At 47.3% G+C, this 20950-nt stretch overlaps 1 protein-coding gene across 2 annotated transcripts in view; it reads right to left on the bottom strand.

Annotated features, from left to right (window-relative positions):
• The window catches only part of KIF5B (kinesin family member 5B), an 811383-nt gene that overhangs the window by 487195 nt on the left and 303238 nt on the right, over positions 1-20950 (bottom strand). For both annotated transcript variants that reach the window (XM_069211250.1, XM_069211252.1), the window contains exon 12: positions 734-915. In XM_069211250.1, coding sequence (XP_069067351.1) covers positions 734-915 — 182 coding nt within the window. The remainder of the gene's footprint in view (positions 1-733; positions 916-20950) is intronic.

Raw genomic sequence — 20950 nt, 5'->3', positions numbered from 1 at the left:
CGGGTCTATGGTGCCGCTGCACCTTAAACTTCCTCTTGGCTGACTTCAAAAGAACAGGGACTTTGATCGTGGACGAGACTTTCAATGTCCCCTCTTCTCTTGCTTCGCCTCTCTCTCTCCTTCAGAACGTCAGGGTTCAACTTTTGACATGACACCAAAGACAGTCTTCATGAGGATCAGTGATTGACTTTTGACACTAACATTCCCTGCATGGTTTAAAACCAGATTTCCTTGGTGGAGACATTTTTCCCCCTGCAACAACATTGGAATATCAGGAAAAACTGGTAACACTCTGGAGAGGCCAGAAATACCGATGAAGGTACAGAAAAAAGGGAATTGATGTCAGCATGCCATCAAGGGCTTCTTTTGTCTCCAGTGACACCACGCAAAGAGCCATGGCAATTGTGACGTCCTCCTCGATGCGGGAGAGATGCCAAGAAATGTTTCCATGGAATGCTGGTGCACTGTGGCAATTCAAAAGGTTAGAAATCTGCAGGTAGATGTATCCATCAGAAACTATCTTCTGACAACACACAAAATGCCAAAATAGCTAATTGGGCCCTGGATTTGTACATTACGCTAGTGTTAAGTGAGCACACATGCTCACAACTCTTTCAAGCAGCGACCATCTTAAATCTCAATCAACTACTACCAATATCCAACAGTAAACATATTCCAGAGAAAATACGATTTTACAAGACAGAATATTCAGAGAGAAAAAAACAACCCATACCTTGTCATCAAGTTGTTTGTACAACTTAGAAACTTCTTCCTCACACTTCCTTCTCTCTGCATCAGTAAAATTAACTCCAATTGTTGTTGCTGGTTTGTCATTGTTAACCATGTTATCTACAACGAGGGCTTCCAGATTGGCCTTTTCTTTATCAAATTGTTCTTCAACTGGTACAGATTCACCTAAAAATACCACGTAAAACGCACTGCAGTTTATATTTAAGAAAAACATGCTAACATTTTGTTTGGTACTGATCTAAAAACACCACATTAAATTGAAAAAGAATAAAAAATGTCACAATGGTGACAAAACAATCTATGAACAAAGCAGCACTTAAGTCCACTGTGAAGGAGAACAGAATATGTGGAGGATGCTTACATGGAGGGATTCAAACATCCGCTGCGTGTCTGAATGCCTCCCTCACACCAAAATCAATCACATCCAGGGTAATGACATATTAAGACTGGTTCTTGAAGCTTTCCATTTGCCCAAACATTTTTCTTAAATTGCCTTGGAAAGAAAAGCAACTTACCCTGTAAACATCTGTTTGAAGCATGTAGTGCAATATATTCACAAGCTCTGCATGCTTCTGCATCTAGTGAGGGGCTTGGACATTACAACCTTCTTCAAAAATGTTTAGAGTCACAGCATCTGCTGCAACTCCTCCCTTATTCCACAATGCCACTAACACAGATTCTACCTTGCTTTCCATTGAGCAGATGACAGGTGAAAGTGGAGTACAGAGTAAGACTAATATTGTGCTCTGCACATTGCAAACTGATAGAAAGGTAGAGTGAGAAAAGCAAACCTGACAACAATGACAAGCTTCCGGGAAAGGGGTGGGCTCATTTGAATCCACAGCTCTACATGCTACAAACTGAGTGCCTACAGGGTATGCAACGTTATCCGTTTGTAGCTTGTGTGGCTGTAGATACATATGCTCTCCTTCAGTTGTAAAGAAGTTACTTTCTATGCGGATACTAGCGGGTAGGTGGTTGGACAATTTTGACCAACCGTAGCCTGCTGAGAGGCTAAAATGTCCACACAGTAGTGCTCTGTAAGAGTGTGTGGAGTTAACCAGGGAGCTGCCTTGCATTAGTCTGTTAACAGGATGTTAGCTAAAAAGCCTAAGGTTGCCCTCTTTTTTGCTTGTACTGCATGCCCTAGAAAGCACGAGTTGTATATTTTTGCCTTCTGCATAGCAAGTTTAGATACACTTGCTAATCCATTTGGGAACTTCTGCTTTGAAAGGAATATGTTACTTACCCTGTAAGAATCTCTTTGTGGCATCTAGTGCTGTAGATTCACGTGCTCTGCATACTCCTGCCATCTAGTGTTGAGTCCAGAATTGTGCAAGTTGTTTTTCTTCAAACAAGTCTTTCAAGTCACAAGGTCGAGTGAATCCTCCTCTCAGTGATAATGTGCATTGATATCGACTCTATTGTTAGATTGTTTTCCCACAAGCGTGTGAGAAATGAGTATAAAGTATGTCTAAGTAAAGTGATGACAATGCTAAATATAAATATATAAGGAACTGCAAATGGCCGCAGGTGTCTGGGAGAAGGGTTGGTGCATGTGAATCAACAGCACTACATGCCACGAACAGCTGCTTACAGGGTAAGTAAAATATTCTGGTGGCTGACCTCTGAGTGCTGCAGAATTTTGGAAAAGGGTACGTAGCACTGCTTTACCTAGACTAGATTGCTGGTGTGCTATAACATCCACACAGTAATATTTGGTAAAGGTGTGTGGTGTGGACTATGTAGCTGCCATACATGTCAGGTATGGGGAGGTTTCCTAAAAAAAGCCATGGTTGCTCCCTTTGTGAGAGTGGAATGTGCTTTAGGAGGAACAGGTAAAGGTCTTTCGGCCTTAAGATAACAAGTTTGAATATATTTCACTATCCATCTGGCAATGCTTGATTTGGATATAGCGTTGCCTTTGTGTGGTGGTGAAAAGGCGACAAACAGATATTTAGATTTTCTGAAAGTTTTAGTCCTATCAATGTAGAACATGAATGTTCTTTATACATCTAATGTATGAAGAGCTCTTTCCACAACAAAATGTGGTTGAGGGAAAAAAAACTGCAACTCAATGGATTGGCTGAGGTGAAATTGAGACACTACCTTTGGTTAAATTTAGGGTTGGTGGGAGAACCACCTTGTCTCTGTGTATTTAGAAGAAGGGTTCTTCTAAAGTTAAAGCCTGGACTTCACTAAGAATGCCACCTTCCAAGAAAGAAACTGAAGGGGGCACGAGAGTGGAGGTTCAAATGGGAGACCTATGAGTCTGGTAAGAACAGTAGCAAGGTTCCATGAAGGGGCTGGGAAAATGCTTGGTGGAATAACCTGCTCGAGTCCTTCCCTGAAGGCTCTGATGACTGGAATCTTAAAAAGAGAAAGGTGCTGTCTATTTAGGTAGGCAGTCATTGCAACAAGATGCGGCTGTATGGATGTGCACACTACGTTTGCCTTTTGGGAGTGAAGCATGTAGCAGATAAAGGTTTTCACCATGGCCTTGAAAGTATCAATTTTTTTTGAGCGACAGTGAAAAACAAAATATTCCCATTTTGCTGCAAAACCGGCTACAGTGGTGGGTCTACATGCTTTCTTAAGAATGTTCATACATTCTGGTGGTAAGTTATGATAAACAAACACTATGACCTCAGGAGCCAAACTGCTAGGTTGAGAGTTTTAAGGTCTGGGTGCTTGATCTATCCTTGATTCTAAGTGAGAAGGTCCGGCCTCTTGGAGATCTTCGTGTGTGGAACTACAGAGAAGTCTAGAAGTGTTGTGAACCAAGGCTGATGTGCCCAAGTAGAAGCTACTAGTATCATTGTAAAAGAAGCTAACTTTGCTTGAGCTTCTGAACAAGAAATGGAAGGAAAGGGAGAGGTGGAAAAGTGTAGTCAAATATCCCTGACCAACTCATCCATAGTGCGTTGCCCTTGTATAGTGGGTTTGGGAACCTGGAGGTGAAATCTGGGCATTTTGCGTTGGTCTTTCTGAGGGAACCCCCACCTTTGGAAGTATGGTAGGAGAACTTGTGGGTGGAGTTCCCATTCATAGACTTGTTGCTGCATCCTACTGAGCCAGTCTGCAAAGTCATATTCTGTTCCCGGAAGGTGTTTCGCCAACAGGTGAATGTTGCGATGTAGAGCCCAATTCCAGATGGTATGAGACAAGTGTGATAGATGTGAAAACTGTGCCCCCCCCACCTGATTTCAGTAGGTACTACATGGTGGTCATATTGTCCGTCCTGACAAGGACAACCATCTGAGACAGGTGAGGTAGGAATGCTTTAAATTCTAGAGGAACAGCTTTAAGCTCTAGGTAGTTGAAGTGGAGAGATTGATGCCTCGCATCCCAGAAACCCTTTACTGTAAGGTGTTGTAGGTGAGCACCCCATCCCATCTGCTATACATCTGTTGTGAGACTGACATGCGGTATCGGGTCCAGACAGGCCGCCCCTTCAACAGGTTGTTGGTGTTCCACCACTGCAGAGAACAGATAGTGTGGCTGTCTATCAACACTAGATCCTTCAACTGCCAACTGGCCCTGTGACTGAGACCACTGACCAGTTAGACATCCCTGTAACACATGCATATGTAACCTTGACATGGGGAACTATGGCAATGCATGAAGCCATAATTCCTAGCAGACTCATAACCATCCTGAGAGTTCCTGGTTTGTGTGAAACGGGGCAATGCTGCTTGAAAGTTATGAATTTGTGTGGGATTAGGGTAGGCTAATTCTAACTGTATGTTTAGGATTGCTCCCAAATATGGTTGAACCTGTAGTGGTTGCAGGTGAGATATGGGAGTGATGATAGTAAACCCTAAGATGTGGAGAAGATCTATTGTCATCTGAGAGTGGTGTTGGCATTGATGATGTGTGCTGGCTTTGATAAGCCAGTCCTCTAGGTAAGGGAATACATGGAAATTTTTGACTGTGCAGATGAGCTGAGACAACTGCTAGGCATTTGATAAACGCTTAAGGTGCGGTGGTTACCCCGAATGGAATAACCTTGAATTGGAAATGTTTGCCTGCTATGACAAATCCTAAGCATTTGCGATGAGCTATGTGTTCTGGTATGTGAATGCAGGCGTCCTTTAGGTCAAAAGTTGTTGAAGAGGAACGGGTTCTATGGCCACTTTGAGGAGAAGGGCTTAGACTTCCTGCTCAAGTAGTGTTTAATGTTTCTGCTTTAACCTGTAAGTGCAAGGTGGAATTTTGGGTGGTGTGGTAATGAGCTCCATGCAATAGCCGTGGTGGATAATGGCTAATACCTACTTGTCCGTGGTGACGGACTGCCATGCTGGGTGAAAATGTTGTAGCCTGCCTGTCTACAGGTGTTGTGTGGACTGGGGGCACTGTTTGGTTGAGAGCCTTGCTGCGCAATGGGAGGCGCCCTTACCTCTGATTTTATTCTTGCCTAAAATTGAGCCACAGTAGTAGCTTTTGGTGTAAGAGGTTTGTGAGTGTTTGTATTTGTGGCCCCCACAGGAGGTTGGGACATGAAAAGTCCTACTGGGAGTAGGTCTCGGTTGTGCATCTGTAGTTTTGGCAGCTTGTGTCTTTTTTTTATTTTCTCCAAAGTAGGGTCTCCTTGGAGGGCCTAGAGGTGTTCTTTATCAAAGGGCATCTTACGAACAGTCTTGCTTAACCTCTGGTTTGGTACCAGAAATCCTGAGCCAAGTATGACACCTTAGGAGAATATTAACATTAATTATCCGTGCAGCAGTGTCTGTGCCATCCAAAGCACACCGTATAGAAGTATTAGTAATGGTTTGCCCCTCAACTACTAGCTGCAGATCCCTTTTTCTGTGCTCTTCTGGGTGGTACTGCAGTAGCTCCTCCATTTCTTGCCAGTGAGCTCTTTCGTACCGCGCTAAGGGAGCCTGGGAACTAGTAATACGCCAAGGGTTTGCAGCCTGGGCTGCAGCCCTTTTTCCCTGTGGTGTTTATCCACTTTCTCTCCTTATCAGGAGGCGGTGTCTCTCCAATGGCTCGTGGGTTATCCATATTGTACGCCATAGCAGCAGCCAGAGAATCATGTAGTAGTTCACCTCTGTAGGAAGCTAGTCCTTTATCTGGTATGCTAATACTGTGTAAAGGGTCCAGGGGTTGTCCAGTTAGTGGGCAGGTCTTGCTATGCAATCCCAAAGTGCTCTATTTAGGGGTGGTGTGGCCAAGCAGCCTTAGGCTTAACACAGAGGAGTGCAAGACATCTACAAATACACACAATAGTTAATAAATAAGACACACAACTAAAGAAGGAGATCCACACCAATAACAGCAGGTACAACATATGTTTGGGCTCCAGAGAAAAATCGCTCAGGTAAGTACATTTTTAAATAGAAATTCTTTCAATTTAAAAAGTGAACACTGCAATTTCAGAGTTCTGCAACGTTATCCTATGGGAGGAAAAACAAGTTCTGCAATAAGGTACTGTATGACGAATTATGGAACCAATCTCTGAGACTTAAGGTGAGTATTGGGGAAGGGTCAGGACCACACCAACAGGTCACTCTGGGTGGCACAGGGGCGGCCTGGGGGAACCTTTGATCCTCTTCTCACCGAGTCAGGGACGACCGAGCAGAGGTGTTTACTGGTACTGGGTTTCTGTGTCCAGGAGAACTTGTCCTTGAGGGGTCCTGTGATCTGGGGCTACAGGCAACTTCAGGGAGTCCAGGACGGGTGGACTCGAGCTCAGGAGAGTTGAAGGACTTCGTTGACACCAAGGGTCCACTTCAACTAGGGACAGAGGCAATGGGTGCAGTGGCTTTTTTAGGTGTCCGGTTTCTCTCACTACAGAGGCCACGGGAGAGAGGGCCTGCCAGAAGAGGATGCAGGCGTTGTCGGGGAGCCCAGGGTGGTGTGAAACCAAGCTGGACTTGGACTCTGGGGAGCTGGGGGACCTTGTTGGCACTGGTGGTTCACTTAACACTGGGTCAGAGAGAGCGGGTGCAGTGGTGACTTCAGGTGTCAGATTTTGGTGGTTCCAGAGGCTTCAGAGTCCCTTCTGTGGAGATTTTTGAAGAACAGGTTCACAGAACGTCTTGAGTCTTTTTTGAAGGCAGGCAGTCCTACCAAGGTTTCTGCAGTCACAGCTGCAGGATCAGTCCACTGTGGTGTAGGTTTCGACGAGGGATGCAGGTAGGCTGGAGAGGTTGTTACCAGGTCAGCTGCTTCTTTTCTCATCTTCTGCTGTTACGGCTCTACGGTGTCCCCTGTCTTATTTGATAGTCGAGATCTATTTCTCTGGTGTCAGGGACTTCCCTAAATACTGAATTTAGGGATGCTAGGTGTGTGTGTAAGGTAGTAGCCAATGGGCTACTGATGCTTGGGTCACTAAGCTCCCTATATGGCCACTTCCTGTGGGAAGTTTTCATAACTCTGTCCCAGAATTCCTAAGCATTCCAAACAAAGATGGCTACTTCTAAAAAATCGGGTCCACCTCACAGTAGTCCACCTTAGGGGTGGCACTAGTTTGGGGGTGGCACGCCTATCTGACTAGCTAATTTTCTCCCCTAGCCAGGTGCCAAATGGGCTCTGGACAGTGGGTGTGGCTTCCTCTCCAGTGAGGGGAGCAGATTCACATTTTAAAGGAAGCAGCCCGCTGAGGCTTGCTGCCTTAGGATGGCTAATCAACAGGTCATCCTGTGGGAGGCTGTGTTACACCCTCTTCCCAGACAGGCTTTTGTTCTGGACCTCATGAGAGAAGAAGGCTCTTACCCTAGGGGTCCAGAACGGTGTCTCGGACGGAAGGCAGGCAGAAACTGGTCATCGAGCACACCAGAGGCTGGTGGGGCTTCAGGGAGCACCTCTATGGTGCCCTCTGGGTACATGTATTGGTAAATCCAACACTGGCATCAGTGTGGGTTCACCAATATGTGTTGTTTGATACCAAACAACCTCATCTTCAGTGAAGCAATCATGTAGCTATAAAACTCATACTGACAAGAGCCCGGCACATGCAGTTAAAACGGAATCCATGGTCACTTACTATGTCTGAGAATGCCCTCACATGTGATATAAGGCACCCTGCCTTAGGGCTGTAAGGCCTGCTAGAGGGGTGACTTACATATATTGCATGCAGTGTTAAGGGACATGGCACACAGGCATGTTGTGTTTCACTTTTGTCTGCATCAATGGCAGCCTCTTGTGTGCTTGGTGAGGGGTTTCTTACGGTGGTACAATTTGTGCTGCAGCCCTTAAGTACACTCTTTAGCATCTCAGGCCCTAGGCACCAGGGGTACCATTTAGTACAGACTTACAGAGGGGGCTAAAGTATTTGTCAGTTGGACAGTTTTGGGGGAAAGAACATTGGCTCTGGAGACCTAGTTAGCAGGGACCCAGTGCACTTCAGTCAAGTTGGCATCAAATAACAGGCAAAAAGTGGGAGGGGGCTATTGCAACAAAAACACCGTTCCCTACAACCTCTAATGAAAATAGGGTCAGAAGTGCAGGCTTGCACTTTCGGTCTACTCTAGGTGTGACTACTCTAGCTCTAATGGGCTCCTTAAAGATCTCCTCAGTATGCCTCATCATACTCTTCAGCAGGGCGTCTAAAACAGCTTTCCACATCAGACCACGACCAGATAGCAGTGGTGGACCGGTGACGTCAGGTTGTGGGACTGTCGAAGTTGTTTATCTTGTGATCATCTTAGAAGGTAGGAGGGTAGGGGTTACAGTACTTATGGGGTGAGCCGACTAATTTCCTGATCAGCATGTTTACCTCGAGGTCAGAGCCAGGGCTGTCAATGAGAGAAAAGGACTCTCTCCTTCAGCAGTTGGATGCTCCTGGGCGTGCTCCTCACAGAAAGTATCAGGAGTATCTTCCATGGCCCTGTAAAACATTTAGATGGGACGAGCCCTGCTGTCCCAGAGTGTCTTCTTCAATCAGAAGGATCTTCACACGTCGCGGTCTGGTTTTTTGCAGTCTTCGGATAGACACAAATTACACAGCAAATGTTGGTCCGTCTGCGAGTATTTCATGTGACAATGCAGACCGAATCTAAGGGTGTGCGTTCCATCACCAGTATCACATTTTCAGAAGGCTGGTAGCAACGTCAAAGTGTAGGCCCCAAAGGACGGTGCCTCGAAGGGGCTTCGGTCAAGCGAAGTCGAACCGGCAGAGTTTCTCAAGAAGGCGCAGATAGAAAAAGTGCAAACAATAACAATATCACTGAGAATAGAACAGAGCCGAAGAAATCAAACTGAAAGAGTCGAAATGCGGAGGGCAGAGGCACACACATCAGAACCCGATGGCGGAGAGAAAACAATCTACCATGGAGTTGATGCCCATGTGCATTATCACCAAGGGAAGGATTCACTCAACCTTGTGACTCAAACGACTTCTTCGAAGAAAAACAACTTGCACAACTCTGGATTCCAACACGAGATGGCAGGAGTATGCAGAGCATGTCTATCGACAGCCAAACGTCATCGAACATGGGGTTACCTCTGCGTGATTTAGTAAAAGCTACAAATAGCTTGTTAGTCTTGCGTAATGACTTAGTTCTATTAATATAGTACAGGAGTGAACGATTGACGTCTAAGGTGTATGATGCCCTTTCAAACTACTTCATTCACAATGCACTGCCGGAGGACTGTGGGTTTGGGAATCAGAAAGTAAAGCTTAGGCATTTTAGGTCTTCTTGGGGGCAATGAGGTCACAGGCTAGGGGTTCCCTGCAGCTGGAAGTACCTGCAAAGGATTTACCCACTCAAGGACTTGATGTGTCCTGCTTAAAATGTCTGCAAAGTCATTGTCAACCCTCAGTAGGTGCTCTGTTAAACAGGTGGATGTTGTTGCAGATTGCCCAATGCTAGATCTCCTGTGCGTACAAGACACTTTTGTAGTAGGTGCATGGGTAATCTGGTGTGTAGTATGAAAACTTGCAGAATGCCATCCTAGCCAAGAGCTTCATTGCAGATCTTATAGTGAGTGGAGAAGTGGTCAGAAAAAAGTCAGTAGCTGCTGAAATGCCATTACCTTTGGCTAGTTGAGATATGCTATCCTTGTGACAGTCTTTAATATGAAGCACAAGAAGGGAAAGATCTGTTGGAGGTAGGAATCCTTTGCATTTACTGTGAACCCTATGCTGCAAAGCAGGGTTAAGACTGTTTGAGCGTGTGTTAGGCATTATTATCTGCTGCTGCTCTTGATCAGCCAGTACTGGAAGACAACAATACCAGCTCTGCAGAGAGTAATGGCCAAAATTGCCAGGCACTTCGTAAATACCTTGACAGGGTAGAACTACGAACTGGTAGGTTAATCACTCACTTAAAACCAAAGGTACTGATGTTGGGCAGGGTGGTTGGGAAAATGGAGGCAGGTGCCTTTTAAGTCAAATACTGTCATGAAATCCCCTTGCCGTGTAAAACTGTCCTATTCAAGTGCTCTGACCGGACACACCAGTCTAGTGGCCACAAGTGCAGGATGGGCTGGAGGGAGCCATCCTTCTGTGGGATAAAGTACAAGTAGATGCCTTTAGCTCATTGGTGTGACACCATGAATTGTACTAGTCCCTTTTTGGAGCAGCACTTGGACCTCATTCTCAAAGAGTGAGGTGGTCATAGCTGAGGATGTGGCAGCAGGGTGCCATGTTGGGGAGTCTGTGGGGAATTCTAAGCAGTACCTCACTCTTCTAAAGTATTGCTAGATCCCATTGGTCCGGGGTGATTTCCTCCTAACAAGGGTGAAAATACTTTAATCTCCCACTGAGAGCTGTGTGTGACTGATTATTGGGTTCATGTCAATGTTTAGGAGAAGAGGCTCCCCTGCCAGTCTTGCTTCTAACCCCTTTGTGGTAGCTGCCTCTTTGTATCGTTTGCATGCCTATGACTCATGAAAAGCCTGCTATTGGTGCTCTTAGGTTTGCAACTGACCCAGGGAGAGGGGTATGTGCCCCACCTCTAGGTTGTGGTGTATGAAAAGTCCAACTTGGTGCCATTTTTTAAAATCTTTTCCAGCATCTCATTCCCATGGGGTCCGAATAGATGTTTCCCTTCAATTGTGATGCAGAGGAGGTGTTGAGCTATGAGATGCCTAGCTATGCACAGAGGCAGAGGAAGATGCTGGAGTTCACACTACGCGAGCCTGTAGAATCAAGTGTAGAGTGGATATATGCACTGGAGGCAATCTTCCCCTCAGTGACTGGTTCTACCCCTTTTTCCCATAGGTCTCACTCATCAGTGCTAACATTTCCTCCCAACGGGACCTGTTGAAGCGACAGTATGTAATTAAATTGTTAATACAACACTGTTTGGCTGCTTCAAACGCCATACGCTTGCCAATGGCATCAAAGTGCTTACTTCCCTTGTCTGGTGGGTTTGTCACTCAATGCTCCAGCTGAGGTTTGCTTCTGTGCTGCAAGCACCACCAATAGTGTCTGGGGGTATATGGCTATGGATATAGCTTGGGTCACTGCAAGAAGCTTTAAGCTTCTTCTTGACCCGTGGTGTGACCACCTTCAATTGTATGGGACTGATGCTGTTGAGCACAGGGAGGAACTGAACAATGTGTTCAGTCTTGGAGAAGTACTCCACTAGGAGCTCATCCTACTCTTGCAGAACCCTCTGAATTACGGCATGGTACACAGTGACAGTAAAAAAAAAAAAGGGATGTCTTAGCTGGATATCGCTTCAGCTGTGGGTCATCTGTGGGGCCAAAATTTAATTGTCCCATCTCAAGAGGCTGGTCACACAGGCTCTTCCTAAAACCTCTTAGAGGGCTGTCTGGGTCTGAGAATTACTGCTTGCGCAGACAGGAAACTCTGGTGATGGTGGAGACAAAGGTGAGTATGGATTGATGGCGCTAATGGCAGAGGTGGAGGAGAGAGTGGTGGTGGTGATTGTTTGGGTATGGGTGGTTGAGTTGGAGGGCTTGCATCCTATTTCTCGAGATTCTTGGGCACCGGATGCCTTGGGTGCACCAAAAGCAAGCTGCTGCTCGAAGGTTAGCCTCCATTTATTTGAACTGGAGGCAGCATGGTTGATGGCACACTGCAGTGGCTTGTCAGAGGTCCTGTCAATCTCCGGGTGAATGAAAAGTTGCTTCTGCCTGGTGCTGAATTCCACTGCAAGATTTTCTAGGATGGGCACTGCAGATTCCACCAATCTAGGTGTCAACGTAGCACTCTGTTTCTGAGGCTGTTTCTATGTCTGCTCCTTGGGGTGATATTCAGTGCCCTTCCATTGAGAGTGGATCGATAACTGAGGAAGGGAGCTTGCTCAGCTCCAAAGCCTTCTGTTGATGCTAACTGGAGGCTCAGGGCAGAAGTGGGTCACGGCCCAGTAGTTTCTTTCTGCCCTGCTCAGGTCTCAACACCTGCTGGGGGGGCATAGCTTGGTATTATTTGGGGTGGGGTGGGTCGGGGGGTTGTTAAGCTTCAGATTTTCCGACAATCGGCTGGCATATAATGTTTAAATACGTGATACGACAAGCAACCCAATTATTTATCAGAAAATACACTTATTGGGGTGAGGATAACACCTCAGACACCCCCGCCCACCAAAAGAAAACTACACCCTTGATTGCTTTGCCTATCCCTATTCTTTTCACAGACGACAAACAATATCTCACACGATTTAGTGCAGTGGGCACCAAGTGCTCATGTGACTGGCTTGTGCTTTCCATCGAAACCGCAATAAAAAGAAGTGAAAAACAATGAAAATAGATTGAGGCCCTAGAAAAACTGATACAGAAAGAGGACTTAAAAACGAACTGAAGAAGTAGACATGCAGACTGCAGAATTTGAAAAGAACACGATTAAAAGAAAGCTACGAAAGATTATAAAGTCAGCATAGAATCTACATACTCGTATTTGAGGGAGGATTTCTACAAACTACAGTCTCAAAATAATCCACTACCCTATGCTAGGTTGACGGGGATACATCACATTTTCAGATACCTCCTCAGACTCCAATGCGATTTGAATGAAGGTGTCCCTCTAATCATTTCAGTTCAACCAGGACAACATTATTTTTATTTTTTTTAGAAAGAGGCAAAAGAAGGGGTACGGGCAATTGAGGACACAGGAGAGAAGAGCCTCCTTGTAGGAAGCTGGCTTGGTGTGTGGTGGACACTTATGTTGTTGGCACCTTATACCAGGTCCGGGCAACCCCTATTAGTGAATGAAGACAGTGTCTAGGAAGGCAGGGCTTTCTAGAGGTAGCTGTGAATGAGCAGCCAAGACTTGTCTAGGAGGAGTGCAAAGCGCTCGCAGTACCACAGCAGTCACACAGCAGCTTTTCACACCTGAAAGGAACCACACAGTGTTGCAAAAATAAAAGTACTTTATACTAGTAGCACTGTACTAGATTACATATGGGTAGTCCCTCAACTGGAGGTAAGTACACACTATATATCTACACAATAATAATTAGGAATTAGCATAGGAAACAACAAGCATTGGCAGGAGTTGTAGGAAATTGCCAGGGCCCTGGTGGAAGACCAAACCATATACTAAAATAGTGGAATGCAAAGTGAAGTCCCCCACTCAAGGATATGGAGTAGTTGGAGGGGAGCTGGGAGAACTCAGGACCAAAAGGGGTGAGTACCTTAGTGTCCCCCAGTGACCACGAGAGCAGAGGTAAGTACCTGGTCTTCACAAGGACTAACAAGAGGACTTATTAAATTAATTGTGCAAGAACAGAACCAGACCAGAGAAACCCAAAGGTGGATTCTGGAAGAAGAGGACTTGCAAAAGAAGGGGACAGAGTCCATTCCGGTTCACTATGGATTGTCCAGACGGGGCTGGAGCCACTACCCACCCTTCTGTGGATGAAGATCCGGGTGGGCAGTGGAAGAAGATCAGCAGTGGAGCATGCCAGTTGCCAGGTCGCAGATAGTCAGTGGATAGGAGAACCACCAACATGCCTTGGCAAATGCAAGATGGAGCAAAAGAAGAACCTGCATGGCTGAAGAGGACCAGCAATGCCCAGAGGACTCTAGACTTGGACGGGAGTCCGGGCTGACCCTCAGCAGTCGGGAGAGCCAGCAGAATCAGTTGCAGCCCCCACAGGGAACCCACTGGCAGCAGGCACAGTAAGTTGCAGTGAGACCCAATCAGCACACCTGGAGAGGAGTCCATCATTGCTGGAGCAGCAGAGGAGAGACTGTCCTTGCAAGAATGAAGTGCTGCAGGCGGGGGCTACTCAGAGCCTGAAGATCCCTTTGAGCAGGAGACAACAAGCCTTGGTTGCTGCAAGAGTCGTGGTGCACAGTGGTACTGTCCTGCATGGAGAGGCAAGGGCTCACTGTCTCCCAAAATAGACAGAGAGGACCAGGGGGACCACTCCTGATCACCACCCGTGCTGCAGGATCCACGCAGCCGGACGGCGTTGCTTTTGGTGTCTGTGGATGCAAGGGAGTGACTCCTTCGCTCCAAGGGAGATTCCTTTTTGCTTCTTGGTGCAGCTGAAATCTTGCAGACCCCATGGGATGCACAGTCGGGGGAATGTTGTAGTTGCTGGAAGGAGCCGGGGAGACAATGTTGCAAGACAAGGTCGTCTCAGGAGTTGCATTCTTGTCGGTTCCTGAAGTGTCCACTTTCGGTTCCTGTGGCTAAGGGGCAGAAGAGTCCTGGTGGAGTCATGCACACAAATCTGGGGACCCACCCGCAAGGAAGCCCCTAAATAGTCCTAAAAGGGGATCTGGTCACTTTCTATGGTGACCACCTATCAGAGGGGGGTTACTGTCGTCACCTACCTGACCACTCGGATGCTTCCAGGGGCCTCTGCACATCAAGTTTTCAAGATAGCAAAATCAAGTGGCCTCCTGGAGGAGCTCTGGGCACCACCCCTGGGGTGGTGATGGACAGGGGAGTGGTTACTCCCCTTTCCTTTGTCCAGTTTTATGCCAGAGCAGAAACCAGGGGTCCGTGGACTGATGCAAACCGGTTTATGAAAGGAGGTCACCAAATGTGCTACCCCTCCCCAGCCTTGTCACACCTATTTTCAAAGGAGAGGGTGTTGCCTCCTTCTCCCACAGGAAATCCATTGTTCTGGCTTGTCCTGCCCGAGCTGGTCAAGCAGCAGGAGGGCAGAAACGTGCCTGAGGGGTGGCAGCAGCGTGGGCTGCATGTAAACCCTGGAAGATTGGTAGGAGCAATACTGGGGGGTCCTCTAAGGAGACCCCAAAGTGCATGGAATCATGACACCAATACTGGCATTAGTATTGGGGTATGATTCTGACATGTTTGATATAAACATTCCTAGGTTCTGAGTTACCATTATGTTGCTGGACCAGTGGCCAGTACACGGGTAAAATGGCTTCCCTGCACTTACGATATCCAATGCATTGGAACTGGAGTTCGCAGGTGCACCTCTACTCATGAAGGGGTGCAATCATACACAGGATCCTGTACCCTGCCCTTTGGGCTGGAAGGGCCTACCATAGGGGTGGCTTAAAGTGATCTGGTGCAGTGACCTGTGGTGAAAGGGTGCATGCTCCTTTTCACATAGGCTGCAATGGCAGGCCTGCAGGCACATTTTGCATGGGCTCCAATGGGTGGCATAATGCATGCTGTAGCCCATGGGGGACCCCTGGTGACCCAATGTCCTAGGTGCCTAAGTACCATATAGTACAGACTTATAAGATGACAGCAGTATGTCAATTGTGGAGTGCACAAAGGTCCAAGGTAACCAAATTTAGAGGGAGAAAGCACAATCAATGGGGTCCTGGTTAGAAGGATCCCGGTGAAAACAGTCTAAGCACACTGATAGCAACTGATCCTAATTTAGTGATTAAACCCGCAGCAAATATGTGTATTGACCACAGGACTCTGTGGTGAATTTAGCAGATGGTGAGGCAGCGGATCCGCGAGGCGTGTGGGCTAAGTAGGCAGTGGCCCTCCCATCAAGGAAGGAAGGTGAGCCAAATAAAGGTGTTCACATATCGCCCTGAGCCTGGACGGCCACCGGAACTGCATCACCCATACTTACAACGGGTGCTGACAGACACCATTAGTGACACCCTACGCTGCAGGGTTCCTGAAAAAAGTTTTCATAACCAATGAGGGGGTGGCTGGGGCTGATTTTGGAGTCCTACCGGGGGAGCTGCAGCCAACAAAGCTCGCAGAAGAGGCCGGAGGCAGTCCCACAGGAGGACAAGCACAGCGAGGGCACTGCTCCACCACCCGGCTTGCCGAGCAGAGGGTGGGTGCTGTGAGCGGAGGGGCCCAGGACACCAGGAACAAGTGACCTGAGGGCCCTACCGTTGGGTACATCGGGCGAGTAGGCCTGTGGCTCTGTGCCTCTGGGGGCGACCATGGCAGTGTGCTGATACAGCTCAAGTGATCTGGTCCGCTGACCTTGGACATCACCCACGACTACACCGGAGTTGTAAAGCTGGGCCCTGTCAATCAGAAAGCTGGGCATCTGGACGTTGATCGTCCCACCTAGTCACCCTCATGGTGAAACCTAAGGTGTTGCAGCTACCCCACCCCTCTGAGGGAACCATGTCGCTATTGTCCACAGCCTCCAAGGACGCCCTGTTACCCTCCAACAAATGAATACCACGCTACAGGCTCACTCCATCCAATTTGAAAAGCTACTGCAAGCAGTACTGGGCATCAAGTCGGCCTTAGAGATCAAAATTGACTCTGTATCGCAGGAAGTCAACTTGCTCCGTGTGGGCCATCGTAAACTGGCCGACAGAGTGAATGGAAATGAGGGATCCTTGGCAACGGTGCAACCAACGCTCCGAGATCTTCAGACGCAGGCTGCACAGCTAACAGCAGAGGTCTCCCCTTTGCAACGCATGGCTGAAGACGTGAAGGGACGTTCGCGAAGTAATAATGTCCGCTTTTTGGGGTTTCCGGAGCGCACAGAAGAACAATGCCAAACTCTTCCCCGAACAATGGTTGACGACTGCAGTGCTAGGGAATAAAGTGCCAACCTTCTTCTCGATTGAACGTGTACAAAGGAAACCGGGCCGGCCGTCGCCGCCCCACCCACTAATAGTCCATCTCCTCAAATTTTTAAATCGTGATTTGATCCTCCAGGGCTTCAGGACACAGGGCCGTTGGAAGTTCAAAAATACCACCATCTCAGCCTATCCTGACTACACGATGGAAGAACAGCTCAAGAGAAACTCATATGTAAAGGTTAAACAGCACCTCCATGAACACATTAGCTATGCACTGTTATTCCCAGCGCAACTGAGGGTGGTGGACGAAGAAAAAACCCACATCGTCCCCTCACCAGAAGATGTGTGGACATGGCTACATGCCAAGGGCCTGGCCAGATCGATCCGTGGAGAGCCCATTGGCTGGGGAGTGGTTGACACCCCAACCCTGGTGTAAAAAATAACATGAGATCAAGGCGAGTCCATCGAAGGCCCAGGCAGCAGGGGGCCAGCCACAAGCACTGATTGAAGCTACTCAACTTACAATGAACCCATATGCTACCCTCCGCTAAGATCGCGCATCAGACACTGATTCATCAGCAGGACATTCCAGTAGCTTAACAACTAACTCTATGCAGGGACCGGATATTACTCAGAGCACAGCAGATGACCTTTAATTGCGCTTCTACACATGACGCTCCATGGCGTTCAAATGCTGACAACATACTGCGGAGGAGGAAGTAATGTTTCACGCTGGATCAGGAACCTGTTCACACCCAAGATGCATAGTCACCCGTAACAGGATCAAGACTAAGCACCAGCCCGGCCTTGGCTGCGGAACAACATCTCCGACAGTATCCACATAATGCAATTATTGACTACTGGCTTAACAGTTCCAAGGGGCTTCGGCAATTGGCATAAGCATGTAACTGCCCGGTGACTGAAGGGCGTCCAGGGTGGGGTGGGTCTGATTGTATTAGAAATGGACTGGAACAGCTATGAGCGCCTTATCAGCGCACACACACCCCCAACATGGCTTTCCGAATGGACAATTGTCAATCCTCCAAAGACCTCGATTCCCGTTGTGGTTACAGGATGTGGGGCAGCCACGGCCCCGCTGGCTGTCAGTCTAGGGGGATTAATCTTGCTGAGGTTTTTCATGCTTTTTCAAGGTTCTTGACACAGATGCTGGGCGACATGGATAGATGGGGGCACAGGGGTGGGGGAAGGAACCTACCCTGTACACTAATTCATGCCATGGCATTCATAGTTGGACGCAAGTAACAGGCGCACAAGACAAAACACACACTCAGGCACATACGGGGACTATAAGTTACAATGTGTTAACATAGAACATTAGGGGCATGGCGACACCAATCACGCATTCCTGAAATGCCACAAGGTCCACATAGTGATACTACAAAAAACACATCTCACAGAAGGGGAATTGCAAAGTCTCAAAACTAAATGGAGGGGACACGCATGTGGCACAACAGTATTGGTATTTGCCAGGCGGGTGTTGGTATGGGTGGCTCCTGAGGTTCCCTATGTTGTTGATTGTCTCACAGTAAATAAAGAGGGCAGACATGTACTGGTTGAAGGCTCCTTAGATGGTAAACCCTTAGCACTAGCCGGAATACTGGCCCCCACTTCAAAACAGAGGGAATCTTAATGTTCATCACGCCCACACTCTTCCAGAACCCTATCAACCAAAGCATATGGGGGCGGGGGCGACTTCAACTGCGTACCTGATGTGGACATGGACAGATCTCATCCCCCACTGGCATGTACACGTAGCAGGACAATGTCGCGGAAGTGCTGAACCTGGATGACCGACAGAGGACTACATAATATATAGGCGCCTACCCCACCCCCAGGATCGGGAATTCTCCTTCTACTCCCCAGTACATAAACTACATACCTGCATTGACTTGATCTTGGGTTCAGCAGGCCAGGCTCATGATTCCCTGCAGGCGGACTACTTGGCTAGGATGCTGCTAGATCATTGCCCGTTGCGACTCAGCTTCCACTGGGGTAGACTGCGCACATGCAAACCTACGTGGTGTCTACAGCCTGAAACGCTAGCAGATCTCCCAGGTGCTGGCTGACTGTGTCTCCAAATACTTTAAGCTCAACGGGAGGACAGCTACGTAGCGGGCTATGGAGTGGGATCCTCACAAAGTGGTTGTATGAGGCCTCTTGGCCAATGGGGCATTCAGATGCACGCTGGTGTGTGCACGCACCTCGTTGGAGACAGACCTGCGTAATGTGGAACAAGAAGGAGAGCAGGCTATCTGGAAACTGATGCACTACGTGAGCCACGACAGCGACACAGTGAGGTAGATGTACGCTTGCATAGGCATGACTTATCAACATAGCCCCCCCTACTCTAATGAACTCACTCTAACCCAACTTACCCTTCTACAACAGAGGTAGTTAGACAAACCCATCGAGATCGAAGAGCTCCGAACTGTATTGCGTCAATTAGCTCACAATAAACCCTCCGAAACAGACGGGATAACAGTAGAGAATTATGCTGTGTTTTTCACTCAGATAGCCAAACCATTCTGCGTGAAGCAAAGTCAAGTCAGCACCTCACAGACTCTCAGCGTAAAGCACTGTTAGTGGTCTTATCTAAATCAGGCCGGGACCCTTTGGATGTGCGATCTTACAGGCCCCTATCGTTGCTTAACTTGGATTGCAAATTGCTGAGCAAAGTGCTCACAAATAGATTTCTCCCGCTGATGGGTCAACTGATTAATGAGGATCAATCGGGCTTCACCCCAGGACACAATACCTTCCTAAATATTATACAGCTCCTGTGCTTAATGAATGGGACTCCAAGAGGGGAACATGATAGAGTGGTGTCTCTCGATATTGAGAAGGCCTTCGACACCCTTGGATGACCCTTCTCAAAGGAGACATTGAGCAGCATGGGCATTGGTCAAGGATTCCTAAATTGGATTAGTAAATTGTACTCTAATTCCACAGCCCGCATGAAGACGAGCTGCTTCATTCCTGATAGTTTCCCCATCTGTCGTGGCACTAGACCGGGTTTTCCGCTATTGCCACTGTTACTCGTGATAGCAATCGAGCCCTTGGCAGTTCATCTTCACCTACAGGTGCAGACCTGGGCAAACAACATATTGCCTCTCTCTATGATGATGACGCATTAATGTACTTGCATAGGAGTGCGCCTTCACTGCCAGAGCTTATACAACTACTCAAGCTATTTTGGGACTTATCCGGTCTGCGCTTGAACTGGGAGAAGTCCTGTTTGTTACCGTTGACCCCCATTCCGGAGCACTTGAGGCCCGCTCTCCCTGGTATACAGACTACACTGTAATGTAAACCCTGTATCATGCGTCGGTTGAATATGTTGTAATACCTAAATTTAAAAAAAGATTTAAAAAAAAATGTATGAGCCAAATATCTTAAGCCACGTGTATATATAGTTAACTTTGATTTTTCTCTGTGTATTTATTTACATCCATTCTTTTTTTATTCAGTGAAGATGTGTGAACAATTATTACACCAACTACATTTAATATTTTCAAACTTAGATTTGAGAGGACGTCTTTCTCTATAGAATTTATTTCTTGTATGCACAGGGAGCTGACCAAACCTCATTGTTTCCATACCACTTCATAGGGGTAATACATGTTTTTTAACAATAGGAACCAAGATATGAGACCACTCATTGTGAATGGTGTTTAGTTCACCCTATTGGGCACTTCAGCACGGGTCGGTTGTCACCTTCAGTACTTGACTTGTTTTCTGTACGTTTTAATGGTTCTACATGTGAGCACCACCTAAGACAGCGGCGGTTGATCTCTTTTACTTGCACAGAAAGACTGCATCTGTTTCTTATACCAACGCGGTCCCGTAACGTCAAATCCAGGACTCAGGCCTTCTTGCATTGCTAGCAGTGTTCAGTGACCATGCCTTACTTATAAGCTACACTACTCATCAGCTTGGAGAGCAATTTTCCAGTGCCGAGAGAGACATGATTTTGGGTTCCCTCCTCACCATATGTCAGCTCCAAGTAAGTGAATGTGAGGTCGAAGTGCAGGACCCTGTTGCCTCTTAATATTTCTTTTAAGTCAGCAGTACCTTGACAGTAGCATTTCTTTTTGTTCCCGCAGAGTAACCAGAAGAAACCAGTCAACACGAGCTGGAACACAACATCTGAGGCTCTGAGGCAAACTGCCAGTATGGTGCCCACTGGGATAGGGAATATGGTAGACCCTTAAATAAGCAGTGTCAGACACCATTTTCCTTCATTTTTCTTTACTGTAACACAAGGGTTGGTCATTGGTCTAAGCTGTGGGCTGACATTGTGCAGTTAGGTGCTGCACAG

This window comes from Pleurodeles waltl, chromosome 10 (genome assembly GCF_031143425.1).
Source record: "Pleurodeles waltl isolate 20211129_DDA chromosome 10, aPleWal1.hap1.20221129, whole genome shotgun sequence".
Classification (NCBI taxonomy): domain Eukaryota; kingdom Metazoa; phylum Chordata; class Amphibia; order Caudata; family Salamandridae; genus Pleurodeles; species Pleurodeles waltl.
Note: the sequence above shows the minus strand (reverse complement) of the source record. Positions and strands in the feature narration are given on the sequence as shown.